At 57.2% G+C, this 26128-nt stretch overlaps 1 protein-coding gene across 17 annotated transcripts in view; it reads left to right on the top strand.

Moving 5' to 3' along the window:
* The window catches only part of ACSF3 (acyl-CoA synthetase family member 3), a 59362-nt gene that overhangs the window by 9806 nt on the left and 23428 nt on the right, over window positions 1-26128 (top strand). For 15 of the 17 annotated variants that reach the window (XM_027118950.1, XM_027118960.1, XM_027118947.1 and 12 more), the window contains 3 exons: window positions 11905-12059; window positions 13627-13772; window positions 21930-22042. In XM_027118950.1, the coding sequence (XP_026974751.1) occupies window positions 11905-12059; window positions 13627-13772; window positions 21930-22042 (414 nt within the window). Of the gene's footprint in view, window positions 1-11904; window positions 12060-13626; window positions 13773-21929; window positions 22043-24954; window positions 25118-26128 lie in introns of all 17 variants that reach the window. The other 2 variants (XM_027118956.1, XM_027118949.1) reach the window with 2 other exon arrangements.

The raw sequence follows: 26128 nt of genomic DNA, 5'->3' as shown, positions 1-26128 counted from the left end.
GGGCGGGGCTCCAGGTGGGGGCGGGCTCCTGTGGGGGGCGGGGCTCCGGTTGGGATGGGCTCCAGGTGGGGCAGGGCTCCTGTGGGGGCGGGGCTCCTGTGCTGGCTGCTGTCCTGCAGGTCTGCAGCCCCAGGAAAGGAGTGGCTTGGAGACGTCTGCGCAGCAGGGCTGCCGAGTGAGGTCTCTGGAGAGGTGCCCAGGCTCGGCCCGCAGCGCAGAGCTTGTTGTTTAGTCACTTTATTCCAGGGTGAATTTCCTCACGAGGGGTCCCTGAGGCCTGGGGTCCCTGGTCTGCGGAATCCATCATTCACTGAAGTCGGCCTCCTCTGTCTCCACCAGAAAGAGGCAGCTCTAGATAGATCGTCTCCGGCCCGTCCTCACATCACGCCTGGAGCCTTAATTCACATCGGTGCTGGTGCCAGGTCAGAGTGAGAGGATGAGGTACTACAGACAGGCTGGTCCCGGGCGAGCCCCGCACCTCCCTGACCTTCCGTCTCATCCTCTAACAGAGGAGCGATGAGCCTGGCGCAGGGTGGGCACTGAGCCCAATCCCAGCAACGCAAAGCAGGGAGAAGCAGGGACCCTTTCTCCTCCTGTTTGCAAGGGTGCTGCGTGCAGACCAGCATCAGGGAAGCTGGGGACCCTGTGTGCTGACAGGTGATGCTGTTGGGTTTAGAGAACGTAGCTTAAAATCCGGCGTGAGCGCTGTGGACAGACCGGCGAGCCGAACAGTAGAAGTGGCAGTCCAAGGGCCAGGGCAGCCCGTTCAGACCCTGCCCAGCCAGCCAGCCCCCTCCTCCGCCCCCATCCTGCTGTTTGTTTTTCAGCTGCAGGGCCTCAGGATTTAGACAGCGGGGTCTACAGAGGGCTGTCTGCCTCTTAACACAAGTCCCAGTGACTCTCCAAAGGGGTCGGTCCGGCCCGGCACACATGGCTTCCTGAGGGGGCTCTGACTGAACTGACTGGGCAGCGCGGAGGGGGAGAAAGGGGGGCCCTGAGGCTATCGGGAGTGACTGCTAAGGGGAAGTGGGGACAGCCAGCTCGTCCCCTAGTCCCAGGGAGGTTTTGTGACTGTCTGGGCTTGTGCAGCAGGAGTGCAGGAGCGCCCTGGGGTCTCCACAGAATGCAAGTTGCCCTCCCCCCAATGCTTCATTCACTCGGAGGGCCTCCCTGCAGGGCACCACAAAGACAGGAGGACAGAGGGGTGCCCCACCCTGAGCTTAGATCAGGGACCCAGACAGGCTGAGCGGCAGTGGCTGACCAGCCGGCTACAGTCCCAGCTTCCTGATTTCCTCGTTCCTGATCCATGTGAGTGCCTGGTGGGCGAGGCAGGGGTGCAGGCAGGCTGCTGGCCTGCAGACTGAGCAGGCCTTTCCTTCCCCAAAGCACAGACCCAGGAAGGTAAAGAAAGAGCAGAAAGTGTGGCTGCCTCGTCCAGGAGGGGAGCCCCGGCCCCTGCTGGCCTCTTCCACCGCCACCTTCTCCTCCCCACCTACCTCCACCACCCTGGGCCTGCAGGCTCAGTCTCTGTGCATCTTGGCCCCCGTCCTGGCCTGATCTGCGCTACTGTTCAGTGTAGCACTTACCACCTCGAAGCCACGTAGACTCTGCTGTGGGTCCTCATTCTCTCCCCCTAAAATGTCACTTCTGAGGGCATGGTTTTCCTTCTCTTTAGGGCCTGTCCCCAGGGCCTAGAGCAGGTGGCTCAGAGCTGTTGTAGATGAATGGACGGTTATCACTTACGGGCCCCATGGGCCATGAGGGAGCGCTGGCTCCTTGAACCCTCTCCACAGGCTCCCCCTTGGCTTTTGTCATTGTGATCGTCTGGACTTGTGAACAGGCCTCTGGGGGGAGCGTCCCTGAAAGTCACTTAGGGGAGTGGTTATTTGTTTAATGAAAACTTTACTGTATCAGCTCCTCAGGAATCAGAGCACAAGCAGATAAACATAACAACATTCCACTGAAAAACCCACCACAAGGTTCCCTTAAAGGGACAGAGTTCTCTGCACACTTTGGGTTTGTAGACGTGTATAAAGACCAGGGTGGGGACTTCCCCGATGGCGCGGTGGTTAAGAATCCGCCTGCCAATGCAGGGGACCACAGGTTCGAGCCCTGATCCAGGAAGATCCCACATACTGTGGAGCAACTAAGCCAATGCGCCACAACTACTGAGCCTGTGCTCTAGAGCCTGTGAGCCACAACTACTGAGCCCGTGCGCTGCAACTACTGAACGCCATGCGCCTAAAGCCCGTGCTCCACAACAAGAGAAGCCACTGCAGTGAGAAGCCCACACACTGCAACAAAGAGTAGCCCCTGCTTGCCGCAACTAGAGAAGCTCGCGTGCAGCAACGAAGACCCAATGTGGCCAAAAATTAAATTAAAAAAAAAAAAAAAAGACCAGGACGGCGGATGGGGCCTCTTGTGCTCACAGCTCAGCTCCATCTGCCACTGCCCATGGCCGCAGGTGGCGGGTTACACGGGCGGGCTTGTCAGTGTCCCTGAGCCGGGGGTTCCATGTGGAATATCATCCTTGGGGTGTGGGCAGCTCCACCTGACGGCCTTGGTGTTCACCCCCCCGAGAGGTCTTGCTGGTGTAAAGCCTAACGGGATTGGCTCTGTTCAACATGTACCTGTGTAGCTTAGATACTGTGAAAACGAGAGGGGATTTTGGACAAGGAAGCACTCAACAGGGAAACAAACCTCAGGGATTCCCACCTGCTCCCAGGCCACCAGGTCCCATTTATTTTCTTTGGCCTCCAGCTGTCTCCCGTCACTGCAGTGGCCCCTCGCTGTCACTACTCAGCCTGCACCTCTGAGAGCGAGACCCTGGGATGCTGCCTGTCTCCTGCCTGGGGGCTGGAGACCAGAGGCTGCAGAGCGGCTTGCCGGGACAGTCAGCTCAGACCTTCCCGATCCTAGGCACTGACGGGGTTTCTCAGAACCATGCAGCAGGGCTGAAGAGTCCAACACATTTGCTGTGGTTGATAAAAGACGCAGCCCTGAGCTTCAGAGCTTTGTGAATCTGCTTATACCATTGATAGGAAAACCCCACCTTCAGCATTATTAAATACCGGGGCTTGTCTAAGCTTGTGTTTGAGAAATGCGCGTGGGGACTTCCCTGGCGGTCCAGCGGCTAAGACTCCTCGCTCCCAGTGCAGGGGGCCTGGGTTCGATCCCTGGTCGGGAAACTAGATTCCACATGCCACAAGTAAAGATCCCACATGGGGCAGCGAAGATCCCGCCTGCCGCAACTAAGACCCAGCGCAGCCAAATACGTAAATATATTTAAAAAGAAAAAAAAAAAAAGAGTATTACCATTCATTGAAAACAAAAAACAAAGAAATGAGTGTAAAGAGGTGCGGGGCCCAGAAACCTGCACTGGTGTTGACACGGTCTCAGCTCCTGGCGGCTTCAAGCCCTTCCGTGGACAGTGGGGTGAGGGGCTGTCTGCGTCCCGCGAGGCTGACTGATGCGGTGGCGGTGACTCGGGGACGGCAGGAAGACTGATGGCGGGCTGTCCGCCGTCAGCCCCGCGGAATGCAGTCTGGTTGTTGATTAGGCTGCCTGGCTGCGATCGATTCCTTGTCGCAGATACGTGCTCCGGTGACTTCTCGGGATCACGGTGGCTCTCGGAGAGGCACTGAGTCAGGGTGGGGCCCGGCCGGTGAGGCAGGAGGGCGCAGACCCCGGCGCGTGGCGCTGCTTTCGGCTCGGCGGTGCAGGCCGCTGGGGCCACTGCCAGGGCACTCTGTAGAGACCAGTGCCCTGCTCGGGACTCCGGTGCCCATGTGAAGCCTGCTGCCTGGCACACCTGTGGCCGCAGAGGGCTTTGAGAAATCTGCGTCTTGTTGAAGTGGGTGGAGGTGTTTGCAGGCGGAGTTGGGGGAGGGAAGCAGAGCTCTTAAGCTCAAGGGCGTCTCAGATCTGACCCACAGCCTGGGGCCACTTGGGCGGGGCCGCGCACACAGGCCCGTGGAACGGGATAAACAGGCATCTGTTCTCCTGTTTCCAGCCTTTCATTGTGGAGTGTCCTCTGTCATTGCTAGACTTTGGCCAGAGCACCTTAAAAACAGAGTAAGAGCCCTCCCGTGTGTTGTCACAATTGCCAGAAACGGGTGAGGGCTTAACCCCTGGCCATTGCTTCAAGCTGAGGAGGCGTCCGTGGCAGCTGTGCTCCAACCCTGTTCTGGCTTTTGCTGGGCAGGGCAGTCCTGCTGGGCGTCTAGCCCCAGGTTCCAGTCCCAGATGCTCTGCAGGGTCACGTCGGGGAGCTGGTGCGTGAAAAGGCCCCGGGCCCTGGCTCTGCTGCATCCGGTGTGGGCTCCTGTGTGCAGCCCGCTTGGGAGCTGCTCACACCCGTCTGGGCTCTGCGGTCTGGCTGCCGCACGAGTGTTTTCACTGGTAAGAGGCTTTTGACGGGATGGCCCGACCTTCAACTTTGAAGTGTATGGACGTGTTGAAGCAGCGGGGACGCAGCACGGTGGCGGTGCTGCCGTTCTCTTTGCCAATGGGGGCGAGTTCTCACAATGGCCGCGCCTTCCCGGCTGCAGACCAATGGGAGTGAGTTCTCACAATGGCCACGCCTTCCGGGCTGCAGACAGTTCTCAGGAGGCAGCCCCCTGGGCAGATGCCGTTTCTGTGCCAGGGGTCAAGTGTCTGAGTTGATGACCTTAGGGCCGGTCCTCCCCCTTCATTCTGCTGAGTGTGAGCTCTGTCCTTCCTTCAGCCTCCGGTGGGAAGCCTGGGTGAGGACCACATGTGCGTCCACCAGAGGCCTGGCCAGGACCATAGGTTCCCAGAGTGACGGCCACCTCACCCAGCCTGTCCCCTTTCCTCTCGGGCCAGGGCCCTGCACCTCACCTTGGACGTGGTACGGTCTGCGCTGCTTTGTGTCTCCTTGTCCTCGTGCTCGTGGCGACGGGCGAGCCCTGGTGAGCAGGATAAGCACCCCCCGTGAGGGGCCCCGTGAGGCGGTTGTCGGGACTTGCCAGGCTGGGTAGTGGCGGGGTCTGCACACTGCAGGCGCTAACCTGCAGACGCTGCCGCCCTGAGTGAGAAGGAACGGGCTCGAGGCTGTTCCTGGTTAGCCAGATCGGGATACCCACGCTCCCGGAGATGCCCGAGTGCTGTCCGGTGTGTCCTCCAAGGACCCATGCCTTCCCTGGTGCCAGGTGGCAGCGAGGGCACTGCCCTCCACCTCGGGGAGCGGCCTGGCCAGGCCAGCGCGGACTTGGCGGACAGAGTTTCTTTAACAAGCCAGTGGGAAGTAGGATGCCCCACAGGATTTCCAGCAAATCTGCACGTCAGAGCTTGGAAGGGAGCTGAGGGATTCTGTCCAGATTAACACAGTGGTGTGAGAAGATAGCAAGAAAGCTGCAGGGCCTGGTCAAGGTCACAGCCACAGCTGGGCGGGAAGGCCTATCAGGAGGTCTCTGTGCCCCGGGGATTCTCACAGGCACTTTGCTCTCGGCGGCTGGACCACTGCTCGTGCACATGGTTTTACTTCCTCAGTTTCTCCTCAGTCTTTTCCTCGCAGTTTTTGTTTATGAAATTGTGTGTCCTGTACACTTCCCCCCAGTCTGATCTCGTGGATTACGTCCCTGTGGTGTCGTTTAACATGTTTCGCTATCCCTTATACTTCTTGAAAGTTGGTAGTTAGGTCTAGAGGCGTGATGAGGTTCAGGGTTTTGTTTTGCTTTGGCAGGGAGGAGACTTCACAGGCAGTGTGTGTATCTGTCCAGCAGGGCACATAACGCCCAGTTGTCCCTCTCCTTCTGACGTCAGCATTGCTGATGCTCATAGCCTAGAGCTGTCAACTCACCGGGGTTTGTAAAGGGGGGAATGTTGTCACCTTCTTTTATTTAATTGAGGCATAAATTACATACAGTAAAATGTATGTAAACTGAGTATGTGTCTGTGTGACAGTCACCACGCAGATGAAGACAGAGCACGTTTACATGGCCCACAGTGTTCTCTCCCAGTCGGGGCTGCACCATAGCTGAGTTTCACATGCTCTTCATATACGTGGACCCGATAGTATGTGTCCTTTTGTGCATTTTAGTTAATCGTACTATTTTAAGATTTACTCTTGAGTTCCGTCAATTGTAATTTGTTCTTCTTGTGTTGCTGTGTTGCCTTCCTTTGTATGAAAGCGCCACAATTTATCCATTCTTCTGTTGAAGGACGTTGGATTGTTTCAAGTTTGGGGATATTTTGAATAAAGCTGCTATAAACATTTGCATAAAGATCTTTCCGTGGACATTTCTCTTGGATCTGTACCTGCTGGTGCTGGACACCCACTGGGCTGGATGTATATTTAATTCTGGTTGGAAGTGCCAAAGAGTTCTGCAGAGTGGGTGCATGTTTTATCCTCCCAGCAGCCATGTGTGAGAGTCCTAGTTACTCCGGGTCATTACCCACACTTACTGTGGTCAGTCTTGTTAATTCTAGCCATCTCAGTGAGGGCGCTTTTGTTTCCTTTTATTGAGTTTTCGTTTCCATGAAGTGAAATGCACAGATCTAAGTGTACAGTTTAGTATGTTTTGATGACTACACTTGTATAACCCACACCCAGGCTGGGAAAGAAAACATTCCCATTGCCCCAGAAGTTCTTTCGTGACAACCCCCAGTCACCCCCCTGCAGGCAACCACGTCTTCTGGTCTTTGTTACTATAAGTTAGCTGACCTGTTCTTGAAATTCGCATGTAATGGGATCCGCGTCTGTAGGCTTTGTGTTTCCCTTCTTCCACTGGGCATCCTTTGAGGTTTATCTGTGCTGCGTGTGGAAGCGGCGGGTTCCTTCCATCACCGAGGACCCACAGTTGTCATCCCTTCTCCTGTTCACGGGCATCTGGCTTTTCCCAGTTTTGGCTTTATGAATGAAGCTGCTGGGAACATTCTCATATGTCTTTTCGCAGATGCACATTTCCATTTCTTCTGGGTAAATACCCAGGGTTAGAATTAGTGGGTCACAGGATCACGTATGTGAAATGTTTTAAGAAACTCCCAACCCTTTCCCAAGTGCTTATCCGTTCTATGCTCCTGTCTGCAACGTGCCCCGCCATTTAGCAACTGGGTCGGGCTTTCTAGATTTCATCCATCCTAGTGGGTGTGTAATGCTGCTACCTCACTGGCCTCATAAGATTTGCATTTCTCTGATGAGTGATCATGTTGAGCACTTTTCATACGCTTACTGGTCATTCAGAGATTTTCTTTTTATGAAATGCCTCTTCAAGGCTTTTGTCCATTTTTAAATTGGGTTGTCTTTTTATAACTAATCAGTAGGTGTTCCGTATACATTATGGATAAAAGGCCTTTGTCAGAAATACGTGTTGTGAATCTCTCCCCCGTCTCTGGTTTCTCATTTCACTTTTTTAATAGTCTTTTGATAAAGAGAATTTTAAATTTTGGTGAGTCTAATTTGGAAGTGGTAATGGTGGACATCATTGACTTATTCTCAATCTTGGAGAAACATTAATATTTCACTGTTAAGTATGATGTTACTTATAGTGTTTTGCAGATACCGTATATTAGCTTGAGGACATTCCTCTCCCTTGTTTTCTGAGAGCTGAATTACAGGGTGGGTTGAATATTATCAAATGGGTTTTCTTTACCTCTTGAATTGATTGTATAAAGTTACCCCCTTTATTTGTCTCCCTCTTTATTCTGTTAATGTGGTTAGTTTTACTGATTAAAGTTTTGAATGTTTCTAATTTCCTTTAGCAGACTTTCTCGGCCGTGAGGCATTGCCCTTTTCGCATACTGCTAGCTTTGGTTTGCTAATACTAGGTTAAGGTGTTTGCTTCTGTGTTTACAAGGAGCACAGGTCTGTGCTTTCCTTGTGACATCCTTGTTAGGCTTCTGTATGGGAGCTTTGCTCGTCTGTGAAAGGAGCGTGGCAGCCACCCCTCCCCCCCTTATCTGTTCTTCGGAAGTTTCTGTGTGGCTTTAAGTATTCTTTCCTTCAGCGTTTGACACAATTCCATCGAAGCCATCTGGGCCAACCTTTCTGGGAAGGTTTTTAATTAAGGATTCAGTTTCTTTAATAGATGTAGGACTTCGAATATTTTCTATTTTGTTTCTTGTGTCAGTTTTGGTACTTTAAAAAAAATAATTGTGCATTTCATCAAAATTGTCAAATTTATTGGCATAGGGTAGTTTATAATTTCTCCTCATTATCCTTTTAATATCTTTCGGATCCGTAGTGATGTCTCCTTTAGGTGTCTGATATTGGTAGTTTATGTTTTCTTTCTTTTTTCTTGATCGCTCTTGTCTTAGAGGCCTGTCAACTTTATTATCTTTTCTAAGAACCAACCGTGTTGATTTTCCTCTAATGCACCTGTGCTTTATATTCCTGTTCCTTCTGTTTCTTATTATTCCCTTCCTTCATCTTCATGACACACTGCTACTATTGTTGTTTTAAACAGTCAGGGGTCCTTAAAATTTTTTTAAATTACCCATATATTTCTTTTTCTGGCGCTCTTCATTTCTTCCTTCAGATCTGTGTCTCCCTCTTGGGTCGTTTCCCTTAATCCTGAAGAATTCTTTTGATAGTTTTTATAGTGCAGCTTAAAAATATATATATTTATTTTATTTTATTTATTTTTGGCTGCATTGGGTCCTCGTTGCTGCGAGCGGGCTTTCTCTAGTTGTGGCGAGCGGGGGCTATTCTTCATTGTGGTGTGCGGGCTTCTCATTGCGGTGGCTTCGCTTGTTGAGGAGCACAGGCTCTAGGCACGCGGGCTCAGTACTTGTGGCTCATGGGCTCAGTAGTTGTGGTGCACGGGCTTAGTTGCTCTGCAGCATGTGGGATCTTCCTGGACCAGGGCTTGAACCTGCACTGGCAGGTGGATTCTTAACCACTGCGTCACCAGGGAAGCCCTGTAGTGCAGCTCTGCTGAAGACAAATTCTCTCAGCTTTGTTTCACTGAAAATGTTTTCATTGCATTGTCCTTTTTTAAAAATAGCTCTATTGAGATGTAATTCACATACCATAAAATTCACTTATCGTGAACGATGTAGGGATTTTACATGAATTTATAGGATTTGTTCAACTATTATCTCAGTCCCTATTCCCACACCCAGCCCCTGGGAACCACTGTCTGTCCTCCGTCTCCACAGCGTTTCCTTTTCTGGGCTTTGTGTGTAAGTGGAATCATAGAACGTGTGGCCTTCTGGGTCTGGCTTCTTTCACTCTGTAGAACGTCTGAGTTCTGTCCACGCTGTAGCATGTGTATTAGTAGTTTGTCCCTTTGGCCCCTGGCTAGTGCTTCAGCATGTGGCCGGGCCACGTTTGGTTCACCCATTTATCATTTATTGGGCATTTGGGTCAGTTCCAGTTTTTGCTCTGGGCATTTACGTACAAATCCTGGTGTGGACATTCTTCATTTACCTTGTGTGGATAAGTAGGATTAGAATTGCTGGGGTGTGCGATGTTGATTGTTAGCATTGTAAGAAACTGCCCCACTTTCCCACAGTGGCTCTTCGTCCCCGTTCTCTTCAGCAGTGCGTGAGGGCTCGTTTCCCCACATCCTCACCAACGTTTGTTTTGTTGGTTTTTAAAACCATTGTTATGGTCATTGTAGTGGATATGACGTGGTATCTCATTGTGGTTTAAATTTGCATTTCCCTAGTCACTGAGGACGGTGAGTGTTTTTTCATGGTCTTATTTGCGTCCATGTATCTTCTTTGCTGAACTATCTATTGGGATGTTTGCCCATTTGTAAATTGGGTTATTTGTCTTCTTCGTATTGAGTTTATATATTCTGGATCCTGTCCTTTATCACATAGATGGTTTGCAGATATTTTCTCCCATTTGGGCTTGTCTTTTCATTTTCTTAATGATATCTTGTGAAGCACGCATGCTTTAACTTTTGATGAGATCTATTTTATCAGTTTTTTAATTTCATAGATCATGTTTTTGCTGTCGTATCTAAGAAATCTTTGCCTAACCAAAGGTCATGAAGATTTTCACCTATGTTTTTTCCTGAAAGTTTTATAGTTTTAGCTGATACGTTTAGGTCTCTGATCCACTTGGGATTAATTCTTAGGTACGGGGCGGTAAGGGTCGAAAGTTCATCCTTTCGGATGTGCATATTCAGTTGTCCCAGCGCTGTTTGTTGAAAAGATTATCCTATGGAAGTGACTTGGCTCCTCTGTCAAACTCAATTGGCCATCATCATATTGATTTGTTTCTGGGCATCTGCTCCGTTCGTCTGTGTGTCTGATCTTACGGCAGCCTCACACGGCGTTGAATGCTGGTGCTTTGGAGTAAGTTTTGGGTCAGGAAGCGTGCGTCCTCCGCCTTCCTCCCTCCTTCTCACATTTGCTGTAACTCTTCCGAGGCCTCTGCCTTTCCCTGTAAACTGCAGGGTCAGCTTGTCAATTTCCGGAAAACACAGCTGCTGGGGTTTGGGGAGAGCTGCCACCTTAGCAACACTGAGTCTTCCCATGTGTGGATGTGGATGTGTCTCCACTGACCGAGCACGTCTGTCTTTCCTGTCATCTTGTCCCACACGTGGTGACACTCTTCTCTTTGTCCTCTTTCCTGTCTGTACTTCGGTTTAGATCATTTCCATTGACTGCTGTCTTTGCTGCGTCTAGTCTGTTCAGCGTATCCAGTGAATTCCTAGTTTCACATAATGTACTTTCCAGCTTGTAATGGTTCTCTTGCAGTTCCACTTCTCTGATGAAATCCTTGATCATCCCCCATTTCATTCACCTTTTCTGAATCTCTTAACCTACTTATTAATTTAAATTCCTTGTATGATTCCAACATCCGTATTGAGGGGTTGCTTCTATTGACTTTTTTCTTAGTTATGGGTCACATTTTTCTCTTTTCATACATGATTTCTTTTATTTCCTGCGGTTCGCGGGCCTCTCACTGCTGTGGCCTCTCCCGCTGCGGAGCACAGGTTCCAGACGCGCAGGCCCAGCGGCCACGGCTCACGGGCCCAGCCGCTCCGCGGCACGTGGGATCTTCCCGGACCGGGGCACAAACCCGCGCCCCCTGCATCGGCAGGCGGACTCCCAACCACTGCGCCACCAGGGAAGCCCCATACATGCTTCATAATGGGGGCGGGGTTGTCTTTAAAAGAACGATGTAATTTTCCCCCCAAAGAGGAGTGCCTTTGCTCTGTCAAGCAGCTGTGGTGAGGAGGTAATTGCAAGTGTGCGATCAGGGACTGGGGCAGGCCGGGCTGGCTGCAGCGTTTTGGCTGCCTTGAGGGGGAAGGCTGTCTGTGTGGGGCGTGCTGAGCACGCAGCACCCCGCGCTCCCCGTCCCGCCCTGACCATGGGCTCATGCGGTGGCTGAACGGAGAGAGCCCCTTCTCCTGAAGATGAGGGCTAACACACGAGCACGTTCTCAGCATAAGCTGAGAAACTTGAAGCATCTTTATATTAAAACGAGAAGCATTCGTTACAGAGTAAGATACAAACTTCACATGACTTCTTCGGAGAAAACTGCAGACGCCATCGGCTCCCCGTGCGTGCGTGCCCATCTGCCAGACGCTGTGCTCAGGCCCACCGGGCCCCTCCTGCAGCTCTGTCCGCCCTCGTCCGCTGGAAAAGTCTGAGGCGCCACGTCTCCCCTGACGGCAGATCCGAGGCCGGTGCCCAGGCCCAGGGCCACTCCTCCCCCCGGTCCTCTTCCTCCTCACGGGCCGCCCCTGAGGCCAGACGCCAGTGTCCCCTGCACAGTGACTCCACGGAAGGTCCGGGAGCTTGTGTCACCCTGTCAAAGCGAGACCCCCTTTGAGACGGGAGCCGCTTACAGACTCTCTGACGCTTAAGAAAAGGGGGGTCCTCTGCTGGGAGCACTCGTCATGGAACCGAGGGTCCGTACGTGTCTGTGCATGCGTGTCTTCTAATCTTTTTGCTGTGTGCTTCCTTTTTTCTTTTCAGGTTTGGGAAAAGTTCTTAAGCTCTGAAACTCCACGGATTAATGTGTTTATGGCAGTGCCTACCATATACAGCAAGTTGATGGACTATTACGACAAACATTTTACCCACCCTCATGTCCAGGATTTCGTGCGTGCGGTTTGTGAAGAAAAAGTCAGGTAAATGAAAATCGTCCACCTTCCCACCCAGAGAGCCACGCATAACTTCCTTTTAGTGAGTCACTTCTACTAAGTCTTGGGAAGCAGTATTTTTTCTCTGCTTTAAAATGTGTGTCTACATCTCTCTCTACGTATCCGTGCTCCCAACGCAGCTGCCTGTGTTCTGTATCCGTGTCTCTGTTCTATCTCTGGGTCTCTCTGTCCCTCTGTCTCTGTCTGTCCACCTGTCTTCCGGTAGAGTCTGAAGGACGAGGATGGGGAAGTCCTTTCTGACCCCACACCTGCTGGCTCTCAGCCCTGCCCCCTCCCCGACCCCATGCAGACACACTCCCTGACAGACGTGTGGCTGTCTGGCCCCTTCGGTGGCATGGGGTTTGCTCTGCGTGTTCCCACGAGCCTGCCGACTGCAGCTCCTCTCTGCTCGTGGTCCAGCGGTTCATCTGCAGAGCACACGGAAGTGAGCGGTTTGGCAGGTCTTCGCAGGCATGATGACACGTGCGCCCAAGAGGTGTGACACGTGTGTCTGTGGCAGACGCAGCCTTTAACAGGGCAGCGAGTTGGCGCTGGACAGCCACGAGCTTCATGGCCTCTGTGCATCTGATTCCTAGTCCTTGAGAGGAGCTCAGGAAAGCCCTTCGTCTCCTGGAGAGAATTTCCAGTTACCCAAGACGAGCATTTCATCTTGTTCTGCTCCCATTCAGCCACTCTGCGCCTTTTCTGTAAAGACGTTTTGATGGAACTAGAGCCCTTTTCTGAGGGTGCCACGCCAGCACCTCCCTGGACTGGCCTCCCACGAGGCGCCATGGTGGGGCTGGGATCCAAAGCCCAACCGCCAGGACAAGAGTGGGACTGGTAGCACGATGTACCCGGATCTCAGGAGCCAAGGGCAAGAATGAGATCAGAGAGGGGGGATGAGGGTGACTCTGGGTGACAGGCCCTCAGGCCTCAGCAGCCGGGCTCCTGGTGGGGGGGGGGGGGCTCCTTGTGCCTGCACCTCCGGGGGGGAGCACAGGGGTGGTCGTTGCTCCGGCCCCCAGTACAAGCAGAAGCACCTTCCTTCCTGCACACAGTGCTTTCGGGACATGGCGCATGCCGAGGCTCTCATATCAGATCGATGTCATCGTCAGTGAGCCGTCAGCACCAGGCAGTGTTCTTGGAGGAGCCCCCGTGCGCCCCTCACTGGAGACTGCCTGCTTCCGTCTCCCCCTCCTCCGCCTCAGACCCGGTGGTGCTTTGTCCCCGAAGCAGACAAGCTGTCATCACGTTACTCTTATCACTGCTCTTCTCGGGGCTGTTTGTGGACAGCACGTTGACTGTCTGCAGAGCGCGCCGCCAGGGGCCCTCAAATCACTTTTCCTTTTACTGTGATTACCCCTTGACCTATTTGCATTCTAAAATATACCCAAGATTCTTTCCAAAGGACAGAGTTAAATTTCAGCCCGAACTGCACCTTTCACCGTGAGTTAAAGGGTGACGGTGACTGGGGTGCTGGGCGCGTGTGGCTCTCACCGGGCTGAAGAAGCCACGTGCTCCCGAGAGCTCAGGAGCCTGTGGTTGTGCCGGGCAGGTTGATGGTCTCGGGCTCGGCCGCCCTGCCCCTGCCTGTGCTGGAGAAGTGGAAGGGCATCACCGGCCACACTCTGCTGGAGAGGTACGGGATGACGGAGATCGGCATGGCCCTGTCCAACCCCCTGACCGCAGCTCGCCTGCCAGGTACGAGTGGCGCCCGCCAGCCGTGTCCTCCCTCTGCTCTGGGTCCTCGGGTAGGCCGTTCTGTGGAGGATGCTCCCCTGCTGGGCTACGGTCACGTTCTCAGGGTGGCAGTGTCCTTCCCAGGTGACCCAGACGCCGTGTGCTTGGCAGGGCGCCCCCCCCCCCAACCTCCCGGGCTGGGGGCTGCTTCCGTCCAGACCAGGTCGCCCGCGGCCCAGAGTTTCCCATGCAGGTGCCCTGAGCCACACAGGCCAGTGGCAGCGGGAGAGACGGCAGGTGTCGGGGGCAAGGGAGGAGGGACACCCCGCCTGTGCTCGGGGACCTGCACGCGTCTGGAGGGCCTGCTGCTCTAGACGGGTTCCTGCCCTTTGATCTTCCTGTCCCGCCTTCTCTAGGCCATTCCACATAAACAGCCTTCACGTCCCGGGTCCCTGACAGGGCACCTGCAGGCGGAGCCTGAGGCCTGAGACGTGAGTCTGTTCTGTATTGGGCCCTTTTCTAGCCCTCCCGGTCAGTACCCTCCAGCTTGTCCAAAACACAGTAGGCGTCTGGAAATAAACGTTAAGTCATCGTGTGCCTGTACTTGCCTCTGTGCATCCACTTGTCTTGCACGACAGTAAAAGGCACCCTTCTCGTGGGCAGGTCTGAGTTTTCAGTGTGTCTGCCGTCATACTCAGGTAGACGAAGTTGAATCACCTCCAGACCTTCCCCCTTTCGCGGTCAGCGCCTCCTGCCCCAGGCCGGCGAGCACGTCCCTGGTTCCTCTCCCTGTAGCTGTGCGTTTCCTGGAACGACACAGAGGCACAGCCTCCAGGACCTGCCTTTGGGTCTGGCTTCCCTCACTTGGCAGGACAAGTGTAAGACACATCCTGTGCCGAGCAGCATCTGCGGCGTTAACCTGTCCGCCACCGAAGGACGCTGGGTCGTGTCTAGCCTCGGACAGCTCCCAGTCGGGCCGTCGTGAAGGTCTGTGTGCAGGGTTTTGTGCGAATGCGTCTTTACATCTCGTGGGCAGATGCCTCAAAGTACAACTGCTGGGTCAGAAGGGGGCGTGAACTTGATTTTCTAAGAAGCTGCAAACTGTCCACACGACAGCCCCGATACTGGGCTGGTCTTACCCCTCTGATGGCCTTGGAGAAGTCACACAGACGGAGCAGGTGCTCGCACTGTTGGACCAGGACACCCTCTGTCGGGCGGGGGCAAAGGCCCCGGGACAGAGGGACCTGCGCCCGGGCCCTAAACCCGAGGCTTCTGGGCAGAAATTCTCGAATCTTAATAGGCTGCAGCTCTTCAGGCTCAGGGTTCTGCCGTGGCTGTGCGTGGCCTCTTCTCGACACCGGAACCAAGCGCCCGGGGTCTTTTCTCGCCCGTGAAGCAGGCGGCTTACAGTGGGTATACGGCCGGCTCTTTGGTTTAGAAACGATGAAGGAAGCAGCCGTCAACCTTGAATCCGGGAGTGAGTCCCTGAGCGCCGCTTCCGGAGCAATCAGGCTGTGTCCTCTGTGCCCCTGACTCCTGGGCCGGGCTCCTTCCAGCCGGGACTCTGGACTGCTCCAGGGACACATCCTGCCAGCCTGGCCCATCACAGGTTCCCTGGCGGCCCGGAGGGGCGCGTGGCCTGAAGGATACTGTTTGCTCGGCTGAGGCCCGGGGTGGTGACCTGAACTGCTGGGCCTGACATCCGCTGATCGGAGGTTGCTATCAGATACAGGGCTTGCCAGACAGGCGCTCCAGGACCCAGTGAGGCACAGTCACAGGAGGCCGGACAGAGCCACAGGACAATTAAAGTCACCTGGCCACAGATGACACCGTTCTAAAGGGAGGCGGAAGGACAGCCTGCCCTTCTGACTGCAGCCAGCCTGTTGCCCAGTGGACACCAGGAGGACATTCAGTCCCTGCGGGTGTGGGAGGGGCCGCGTCCACGCGGTCTTGGCGGGGCCGCATCACGCGGTGTGGGCTGGGCCGCGTCCACGTGGTGTGGGCGTGGCAGCGTCACACGGTGTGGGAGGGGCAGTGTCAGGCGGCCTGGGAGGGGCAGCCTCACGTGGCCTGGGGGGGGCAGCGTCACGCGGCGTGGGAGGGACAGCGTCCACACGGTGGGGGAGGGGCCGCATCACACGGTGTGGGCGGGGCAGTGTGCACGTTGTGTGGGTGGGGGCCGCGTCAGGCGGTGTGGGAGGGGCAGCGTGCACGAGGCGTGGGAGGGGCAGCATCACGCGGTGTGGAAGGGACAAAGTGCACGCGATGTGGAAGGGACAGCGTGCACGCGATGTGGGAGGGGCTGCGTCACGCAGTGTGGGAGGGGCAGCATGCACGTCGTGTGGGCGGGGCAGCATGCACGTCGTGTGGGCGGGGCCGCGTCACGCGGTGTGGGCGGGGCAGCGTGCATGCAGTGTGGGCGGGGCAATGTGCACTAGGCGTGGGAGGGGCAGTGTCACGGGAGGTGGGAAGGCCCCCATCCCATGGTCTGGGAGGGACTGCATCACGCGGTGTGGGAATGGCCGTGTCATGCGGTCTGGGAGGGGAAGCCAGCACGCGGTGTGGGGAGGGCAGCACGCACGTGGTGTGGGCGGGGCTGTGTGTACGTGGTGTGGGCGTGGCAGCGTCATGCGATGTGGGCGTGACAGTGTCTCGTGGTGTGGGGGCGCCGCATCAGGCGTGGGAGGGACAGCGTCCACGTGGTGTGGGAGGGGCCGCGTCACGTGGTGTGGGGGGGCAGCGTGCCCGTTGTGTGGGCGGGGCCGCGTGTACGTGGCGTGGGCGGGGAAGCGTCCCGCAGTCTGGGAGGGGCAGCGTCAGGTGTGGGAGGGGCAGCGTGCACGTTGTGTGGGCGGGGCAGCGTGCCCGTTGTGTGGGCGGGGCCGCGTCTCGTGGTGTGGGGGCGCCGCGTCCCGCAGTCTGGGAGGGACAGCGTCAGGTGTAGGAGGAACAGCGTCCACGTGGTGTGGGCGGGGCAGCGTGTACGTGGCGTGGGAGGGGCAGCGTCACGCGGTGTGGGCGGGGCAGTGTCAGGCGGTCTGGGAGGGGCCGCCTCACGTGGCCTGGGAGGGGCAGCGTCCATACGGTGAGGGAGGGGCCACGTCACGCGGTGTGGGCGGGACAGTGTGCACGTTGTGTGGGTGGGGGCCGCGTCAGGCGGTGTGGGAGGGGCCGGGTCACCGCGGTGTGAGCGTGGCAGTGTGCACGAGGCGTGGGAGGGGCAGCGTGCATGCAGTGTGAGAGGGGCAGCGTGCACCTGGCGTGGGTGGGGCAGCGTCACGCGGTGTGGAAGGGACAGCGTGCACGCGATGTGGGAGGGGCTGCGTCACGCGGTGTGGGAGGGGCAGCATGCACGTTGTGTGGGCGGGGCCGCGTCACGCGGCGTGGGCGGGGCAGTGTGCGCTAGGCGTGGGAGGGGCAGCGTCACGGGGGATGGGAAGGCCCCCATCCCATGGTCTGGGAGGGACTGCATCACGCGGTGTGGGAGGGGCCGCGTCTATGCGGTGTGGGAATGGCCGTGTCATGCGGTCTGGGGGGGCAGCGTGCACGCGGTGTGGGGAGGGCAGCACGCACGTGGTGTGGGCGGGGCAGCGTGTACGTGATGTGGGCGTGGCAGCGTCACGCGGTGTGGGCGTGGCAGCGTCTCGTGGTGTGGGGGCGCCGCGTCTCGCAGTCTGGGAGGGACAGCGTCCGGCGTGGGAGGGACAGCGTCCACGCGGTGTGGGAGGGGCCGCGTCACGCGGTGTGGGCGGGATAGCGCCCGTTGTGTGAGTGGGGCCGCGTGTACGTGGCGTGGGAGGGGCCGCGTGTATGTGGTATGGGCGGAGCAACATCACGCGTTGTGGGCCGGGCCGCGTCACGCGTTGGGGGGGCCACGACCCGCGGTCTGGGAGGGTCCGCGTCCCGCTGCGTGGGAGGGGCAGCCTCAGGCAGCCTGGGAGGGGCAGTGTCACGCGGCGTGGGAAGGACAGCGTCCACGCGGTGTGGGCGGGGTAGCGTGCACGTTGTGTGGGCGGGGCCGCTTCTCCCGGTGTTGGAGGGGCAGCGTGCACGTGGCGTGGCCGGTGTAGCATCACGTGCATGGGACGGGCAGCGTGCACTTGGCGTGGGCGGGGCTCCAACTAGTTGGGTGTAGGAGGCTGGCCCTGCTCTGTTCCACCCACTGGGGTAGGGGCGGGGGCTTCTGGAGTCTGAGCAGCTGCCCTGCCCTAACAGTAGTCTCTGCCGTTTGTAGACCTAACTTTAACAAATCATAGGTGTTTTTGTGGCGATTTTAATGCCACCGTTGTGGTAGTAGTGCTGTAATTCTGTCAGCGTTTTCTTTTTTATATATATAAATTTATTTTATTTATTTTTGGCTGTGTTGGGTCTTAGTTGCTGTGCGCAGCCTTTCTCTAGTTGCCGCGAGTAGGGACTGCTCTTCGCTGTGGTGCGCAGGCTTCTCATTGCGGTGGCTTCTCTTGTTGCAGAGCATCGGCTCTAGGCGTGCGGGCTTCAGTAGTTGTGGCTTGTGGGTTCAGTAGTTGTGGTGCACGGGCTTAGTTGCTTCGCTGCATGTGGGATCTTCCCGGACCAGGGCTGGAACCTGTGTCCCCTGCATTGGCAGGTGGATTCTTAACCACTGCGCCACCAGGGAAGCCCTGTCAGTGTTTTCTTTATAGACATTCTTAGCAGTTCAGGTTTCATTGAATAGGGGGGACAGTCCTGACTTCCTTAGGATGGGAGAGGGGCTGGAGGTTGAATCAAGTACCAGTAGCCAATGATTTAATCAATTGTACCTGCATAATAGAACTTTCATAAAAACCCAAAACAAGGCTGGTGAACACAGGTTGGTGTTGGAGTGTGATGTGCCTGGAGAGTGTGCAAGTTTAGAGACTCCCACCCACCCACATACTTGATAGAGGTGTGTCTTCCATCTGGCTGTTCCCACCTTGTATCCTTTGTAATGAAGTGATATTCTAGGAAGTGACCTGTTTTCTTGGGTTCTGCGAGCTGCTCTAGCAAACCGTTTAATCCCAGGAGGGGCCCAGGGAACCCCCAGTTTGCAGCCAAGTTGTACAGAAGTTGTGGGTAGGTGGGGACATGCCCCTGTGACTGTCAGTCCTGTGGGACTGAGGGCAGCCACTCACCTCCCTGGAGGCCACAGCAGATCCCATAGGGTTCCCTTCTCCACAGCATCTCCCCACATCTCCCTGTGTTCCCAGCGCCTGGATGGAGCCTTTGCTTCCTCCTTGCTGTAAGTGTTGCTGAACTGAGCCAATTTACTGACACTGGGTTGTGGTGAAGGAAAGTGCAGGATCCAGGCAAGGAGAGCAACTGGCTGGTGTTCAAAGGACCCAGACTCCTTATGGCTTTCAGGGAAGGGCTATTAAAGGCGACATTTTCGGGGAGGGCTGCAGGATGTGTGACATTCTTCTGACTGGTTGGTGGTGAGGTAACAGGGTGGTGTCCCAGGAATATCAGTCATCAGCCTTCTGGTTCCAACGAGTCTGGGGGTCTCAGCATGTAGCCACCATCCTCCACCTGGGTGGGGGACTTAGTTCACGCGGAACAACTCCAAGATGTGCGTCAGATTAGTGTGTACGTCCCTTGAGGAGGAGGTACGACTCTGTCTTACTACCGATTTATTGTTTGAGCTCGGAGGTAACTGCTTTTTCTTTGTGTCTGTGTTCCTCTGTTTCTCTAATTAGTAACTGCCTCAGTCTGCTCTCTGGATCTCAGGGAAGGTTTAGGAGACTAAAGTGTCTTTTTACAAACACGAAACGAGGGACGTGGAGGGGCTTTCGTACTCCGAGGATTCCCCAGGGCTCACACTTCAGGAGGCGTCGCCGTCTGGAGGGCTTGGCCCTGAGCAGGCGTCACACCACTGCGGGGACGAGAGCTCAGAGGAAACGGGAGGAGGAGCAGATTTCACTCCTGAGCGAGGCGGCTGCTCGTGCTTAAGGTTCTGTACTTGGTTTAATGAAGTGCCTTGTGATGAAATCATCACGTTCCGCCTGACGGCTCTAGGTGTGTTCATGGGACGCTTTACTTCTGATGAAATCATCACGTTCCGCCTGACGGCTCTAGGTGTGTTCATGGGACGCTTTACTTGTGCCACATACTAAAGGAATCACCCTGACCAGTCTCAGAAAGTGATAAATCAATTCACACAGCAAGAAATCCTCTTACTGCCTGGGAGCCCAGGAAGAAGGACCATCAGCCTAGTGGGCCCGACCGATGTCCTCTTACACACGGCCTTTCTCTCCTGCACTTTATCAACCCATTTCTTCCCTTAGACCTTCTGTTCTGTGGCTTTTACACACACACCGAGGGCTAAATCCTAGGTCAGCTTGCTGACATTTGGCCATGGAATATGAGCAATTGGGAGTGATGTGAAGACCTGGGAAAATCTCCAAGATGCCTGGGCCTGGTCTGTAACCAAGCAGTCAGAGCTGTGGCCCTGCCGGTGCTTATCAGACGTGAGGTCCAAGGAGGAGCAACGCAGACGACAGGGCTGAGCCAGACGCTTCACTGGAGACAGATCCAGAGGGAAGCTACGACGCTGAGGTCCGCTGGGAAACACATCTCGAGTGTCGGGACTGTGGCCGCCTTGGCCCCGGGTCCTGCAGAGCCTGCAGGACGGCAGGGCTTGGCCCCAGCTCACGTTCACAGCCTAGGTCTTGTCTCTGGTCCTCGTGTCTTGTCTGCAGCTGAGGTGGAACACCTCCTGTTCCAGGCTGTCTCCCGTCTTGAGCATCCTGGCACTCGTGCAGCCACTGGCCCCAGCAGGAAGAGAGGAGGATACATGCCTGGCGGCTCCTTTCATACACAACATCCGGGGGGCAAGTCCACAGAGAATGGGTTAGTGGTCGCTGGGGTCGGGGGAAGATCCGACAGCTGACGGGGACAGGTTTCCTTCTGGGCTGATGGAAAGTTCTGGAGCTAGATGGAGGTGCTAATGGAACGATGTTGTGAATGTGCTTAATGCCCCTGAATCCTAGGCTTTATAATGAATAGTTGCATCATATATGGATTTCACTGTAGTTTTTAAATCTTTGGAAGCAAAAGAGAAGGAGGGGAGGAGGGAGGAGGAAGATGCGGCGGGGGCGGCCCCCAGGACCTCAGACAGAAGACGGGCTGAGGAGGACAGGGCAGCGCCATCTAGCAAGCGGAGCCCTGTGTCGCAGACCTTTCCAGGCGTGTGGATCCTAGAGCACTAAGCAGCTCGTGGAGTTTGCCAAGTGGGCTTCCCGGGACTTTGCTCCTGTGACAAGTCCTCATTGATAACAGTTAAAATACAGGCCCTGAGGGGCTTCCCCGGTGGCACAGTGGTTGAGAGTCCGCCTGCCGATGCAGGGGACGCGGGTTCGTGCCCCGGTCCGGGAAGATCGCACATGCCGCGGAGCGGCTGGGCCCGTGAGCCATGGCCACTGGGCCTGCGCGTCCGGAGCCTGTGCTCCGCAACGGGAGAGGCCACAACAGTGAGAGGCCCGCGCGCCGCAAAAAAAAAAAAAAAAAAGGGCCTGAGACCTTGAGGTGAAGCGTTTGGCCCTGGAACCTCTGCCCCGCCTCAGCTATTCATTCCAGTGGCCACGGGGACTCCACTGCGGCCAGGGCACCACCTGCCCTAACCTTTGCAGGTTCAAAAGCTGATTATAGCCACACAGGGGTGAAGACGCTGAGGCACGCACAGGCGCCTAACAAGCGAGCCGGGACGCTGGCTGTGTCACCCCTGCCGTGAGGACCCGCTCGCCCTCTGGCATCTGGCCCACTGCAGTCCCTCACCAGCGACAAACTGCGGTCATCAGTGCCCTGACCGCTCAGCCAGGCGCTCCAGTGAGATAGAGGTGCCCTTGCATCTTGCCCTGGGCGCCGGGCGGCCCTCCCAAAGTGACCTGGAGGCCCTGTAGGGTGTTCGGAGCCCTGGCTGCCGCTCTGCGTGTCCCGCCTAAGGCTGTGCTACTGGCTCCTGGGGCTTCGCCCCGCTGTGTGCACGTGAGAAGGGGCAGGACCCCTGTGTGCGCACGTCATGTCCAGGCGGGATTCCCACGTGGGTGCACGTGACATCCACGCGGGATCCCCCCACCTCCGTGTGTGCACGTGACGTCAGGCAGACCCGAGCACCTCAGTGTGCAGCTCTGTCCTTCAGAATCCTGCTGACTGCCTCTTTCCCTCGCGCCTCCCCGCCCCTTGCAGGCTCTGTGGGGACCCCGCTGCCCGGCGTCGAGGTGCGCATTGTGTCAGAAAACCTGCAGAAGGACGGCTACCCCTACGTTGTCCACGCGGAGGGAAATGAGGAGGACACCAAGGTGAGCCCCTGTGTTCTCTCTGGCGGCACGTGGGCATCACACGGCCACGACCACCCAGGAGGCCGATGGCAGAGGTTGAGTCCCCACCGCTCGGGGACGGGCCTGAACTGCGGCGCCGCTGGCGGGCCTCGACTCAGGGCAGTGCTGGTGTTTGGGGCGTTGCCTGCCGTGTGGACGGTGCAGTGCAGAGTGAGGCCCAGCAGGGCTCCCCGCGCTCAGCCAGGCTCCTCCTGGGCTCTGTCCTCTGGGCCACGTTGAGATGGGTCCTGATAGCCTCAGCTAGGAGAACCCGAGTTCAAGCAGAGATCATTGTCGGCAGGATCTTGTTAAAAGTTCTGCGCTGGCGGGATGCTGGCACCCGCTCGGAGTGGACGCCGACAGTGTCAGCGGCCCCCAGCCTTGCAGTCGCCCATTTGGACAGATTCACGGAAGCTGTAAATTGAGGTTCCCCGCTTGGGAAGTCACTGTTCCCTGCTTTCTGTGCTGTTCTAAGCTCCGGGGGGCAACGGGAAGAGAGGACTGTTGTCTCGTTTCAGTGAGGACTTCACAGCCACAGGTCTGCTGGTCACGGGTGATCAGGGTCACAGCAGAGGTTCGGGTTTTGCTGGAGGTGGAATTTTGATTTGAGAGATTGTTTTCTCCACAGAGGATGTACATACTCTTGACCTCTGTCACCCTGAGAAGTTTTAAAAGCTGAAAGTAGCAGCGATCCTGCCTCTCACTTGTGCCGGGAGGGGCGGCGGACAGGCCCTGCCCTTGTGGGCCTCGGTCTGCAGTGGGAAACGGCAGCATTCAAGAGGTGGTTGTTGAATGTCTTAGCTCGAGAACGTAGGCGCAACTTGGGTGGTTTTTACTGTAATTTTATGAAAAATGACACCAAGAAGTATGTGTCCGTTTACACGAGAACCTCTCACCTGGACCCCCTTGCTGGGCTCGTGCCCCCTCGGCCTCTCCTCCCACATGTGATGGCCCTCCAGACCAGCCTTGCTCCCGCCCACTCTGTGTTGGCAGCTTTCAGGGTGGCCTCAAGGTCCCCAGCCGTGGCTCTCGCTCCCTGGCTGCCTGCTGCCTGGGCTCTTGCGTCAGCCCAGCTGGTCCAGGGCCGTCAGCCATGCCCATGGCTTAGGGTCCTTTTCTGGCTCTTGGCCTGTGCCCTGCGGTCCTCTCTGCCCCTCGGGGACTCGTGCTCACACCCGAGTCACCTGTCCCAGCGTCCAGCCCTCCTGCAGTAATGAGGCTGCCTCCCCTTGCTGGATGCTCGGTCCGTCGGTTCTGGGTGTCGTTCCGGGGACCCCGCTTGGGAGGAGGTCCCCAGCAGAGCAGCGTCGGGGGCATGTGGGTCCATCAGGCAGTAGCAGCACAGATGGCAGGGGGGCTCCTGCACTGCCCTGCCTGAGCACCTGTAATGCTGGGTGCGGCAGGGATGCTACCAGAGAGGAGGTGCGGGTGGACAGCGTCTCCCTCCTCAGTCACACTGAAGTTTAGCAACTTGGGGCAAGCAGCCGCCCCCTCACCCGGCTCCTGCTGGGGGCTGTAGGGGTTTCCTCAGTGAAACGCGCTCAGAATAGGTGGCAGCCTGGCCCTGAGCATCTTGACGGTCTGAGAAGGAAGCGCGTGGTCCACGGTGTGGGGGCTCGGGGGCGGTGGAGACAGGGCAGGGATGACGATCTGCTGGCCACAAGCGAGGCCTCATAAACGTGAAGTTAAGGAGACCTGGAGCTCGCGGCGGCGTGTTCTAGAACGTTTCCAACTCAGTCGAGGGATCAGTGAGACACACGGTCCAGAATGGAGCCGTCTCCATGGCCGATGACGGCCCGGGGCGGAGAGCGCAATCACAGGCCGGTTGCCCCCGGGGGCTGGGGTGGGCCTGGGCCTGGGCTCGCTCCCCGGCTCGTCAGAGGCCACCGCCGTCCCCCCCTCCCCGCTGCCGGCAGCACGACAGGGGCACTGCCCCGCGCCCGTGGCTTTCCTCAGGAGCCGCCTCCCGGCTGGGGTATTGCTCACCGCCCCGCCCCCGGGACCCTTAGAGGGGAACAAGGCCAGACTCCACACTCAGGCGGGCGAGACCTCCGTGGAGCCTCCGCCTGGGTCCCTGCGCTGCGCAGGACGGGCCTGGACGGGGTGCGCCCCAAAGGCAGGAGAACCGGGCTCAGGCCTTGCTGAGGAGGCGCCTGCGCTCGGCTTCTGTGACGTCACAGGCACTCCCCGTCGCTGACGGTGGCGGTGAGGAGGACACCGGCTGCTCGCCTGGCCTGGAAAGTGCTGGCTCTGTCCCTGAGGGGGACTCACAGGGAAAACCCACCCGCTCTCTTGATCGCCGCCCACGCTCGGCAGGTCCAGACGGCAGGGACTCTTTCATGTTCTGAAATCTGGGGGCTGCAGGCGGTGTGGTTCAAGGTTTTTGTTAACATTTAATTGGAAATCACTTCAAACTTACAGGGAAGTTGCAAAAATACCAGTGTGCAGAAAGCCCGCGTGCCCTTTCCCGGTGCACTTGCCCTTCCCCTCTGTCAGGGCGCCATGCGGGCCAGCATGGGCTCCGCAGCGTCCGTCCTCCTCTCACTGCCTGCCTGCCGCTATCCCCGCCCCCCCCCCCATGATGCCGCGTGGCGACTCCCTCCACTGCAGGCTCTCTGGGGTCAGGGTCCTCTTTGCTTGTCATAAGGGCACATCTTGAACTTGGAAGTACCCCCTAAGCCTGATGGTCCCAGGCCCTTTGACCCAAATGGCAGGCGCAAGGTCCGCGCAGGCGCGTTGACCAAGGAGATGTGTGCAGCGTGGCAGGCGTGCGTGCTGAGCCCGCGGCGGGGCAGCAGGGCTGGTGGGGCGCCAAAGCCTCGCTGGCGCTGACCTCTCTGTGGGGTCTGTGGCTGGGGCCTCTCCATCCTCCCTTCCTTACTCCTCTCCTCCAGGCCGCACGTGGGGAGCCCCCCCGGGCTGGAGCCTGGGGAAGGAAGCGCAGCAGCGGTGACGGCGCCCACCAGGCGGTGCAGCGCTGCGGTCAGGGTCCCCCGCCTCTGAAGCCTGAGAGCTCTTGCTTCTCTGGCAGGAACCGACCGCCGAGAATCAGGAGTGGTGAGCAGGGGGCTCTCGGGCCTGTGTCTGCCCCGCAAAGCGGAGGCCCAGGGGAGGACAGGAGCCCTGCAAAAAGGGGTGCTCCCAGGCAGCAGGGAGAATCCGGTCCACTCCTGCCAGCCCAGAGCAAGGGCAGAGGGAGGCTGTGGAGGATGCCCGACGCTCAGGGGATGCTCCCTTGTCCTGGGTACGGTCAGGGTCCCCTGCGCACCCTGCAGAGCATGGCTGGGCTCCTGCCGTGGATCCCCGTCTGTGTCTCCCAGCGTGCGGGTGCCCTGGCCGCAGCCTCCACGGCTCTGCAGCCATCGCTTCCTGAGTCTTGCGCTTCGTCCGGCGGGACATCAGGGGCTGGAAGAGCGGGCAGCCTCCCCCCAGCGTGAGGGTCCCCTGGCCCCGGTGAGGTGGTTCCAGCTTCACGGTGTCCTCTGCCGTCTCCCGTGAGGCCCTGGGGATGGGGTAGGGGGCTTTGTTTGCTGCGATGCTGCTTTGTCCCTCTTCCCAGCTGGCAAACTCTGCAAGCACGTGGTGTGGTCTTTCTCTTTTTTTTAAATTTAGTTATTGAGGTGTAGTTGTCTCTTTATTTATTGTTTCAATTTGCTCACTTAACGTAAGACCCAAATGCCAGCCAGCAGAGACGGGTCCATTGACAGATACGGGCCACACTGCCGTGTAACGCAGAGGTGACCAGGCCTCACGTGGAATCCTCTTGTCTTGCAGAGGATGCAGACACCCACGTGGGGTGTGGGACAAGCTGGGGCAGGAGGACAGCGGCAGCGAGCGCCGCTTTCTTTTATCCCCTTAAAATCAGTTACTTGGGCTTCCCTGGTGGTGCAGTGGTTGAAAGTCCGCCTGCTGATGCAGGGGACACGGGTTCGTGCCCCGGTCCGGGAAGATCCCACGTGCCGCGGAGCGGCTGGGCCCGTGAGCCATGGCCGCTGAGCCTGCGCGTCTGGAGCCTGTGCTCCGCAACGGGAGAGGCCACAACAGTGAGAGGCCCGCGTACCGCAAAAA

This window comes from Aethalodelphis obliquidens, unplaced genomic scaffold (assembly GCF_003676395.1).
Source record: "Aethalodelphis obliquidens isolate GAN/ISIS:26980383/991018 unplaced genomic scaffold, ASM367639v1 scaffold20, whole genome shotgun sequence".
NCBI classification, from domain to species: Eukaryota; Metazoa; Chordata; class Mammalia; order Artiodactyla; family Delphinidae; genus Aethalodelphis; species Aethalodelphis obliquidens.
This window is presented reverse-complemented; position numbering and strand designations above follow the sequence as displayed.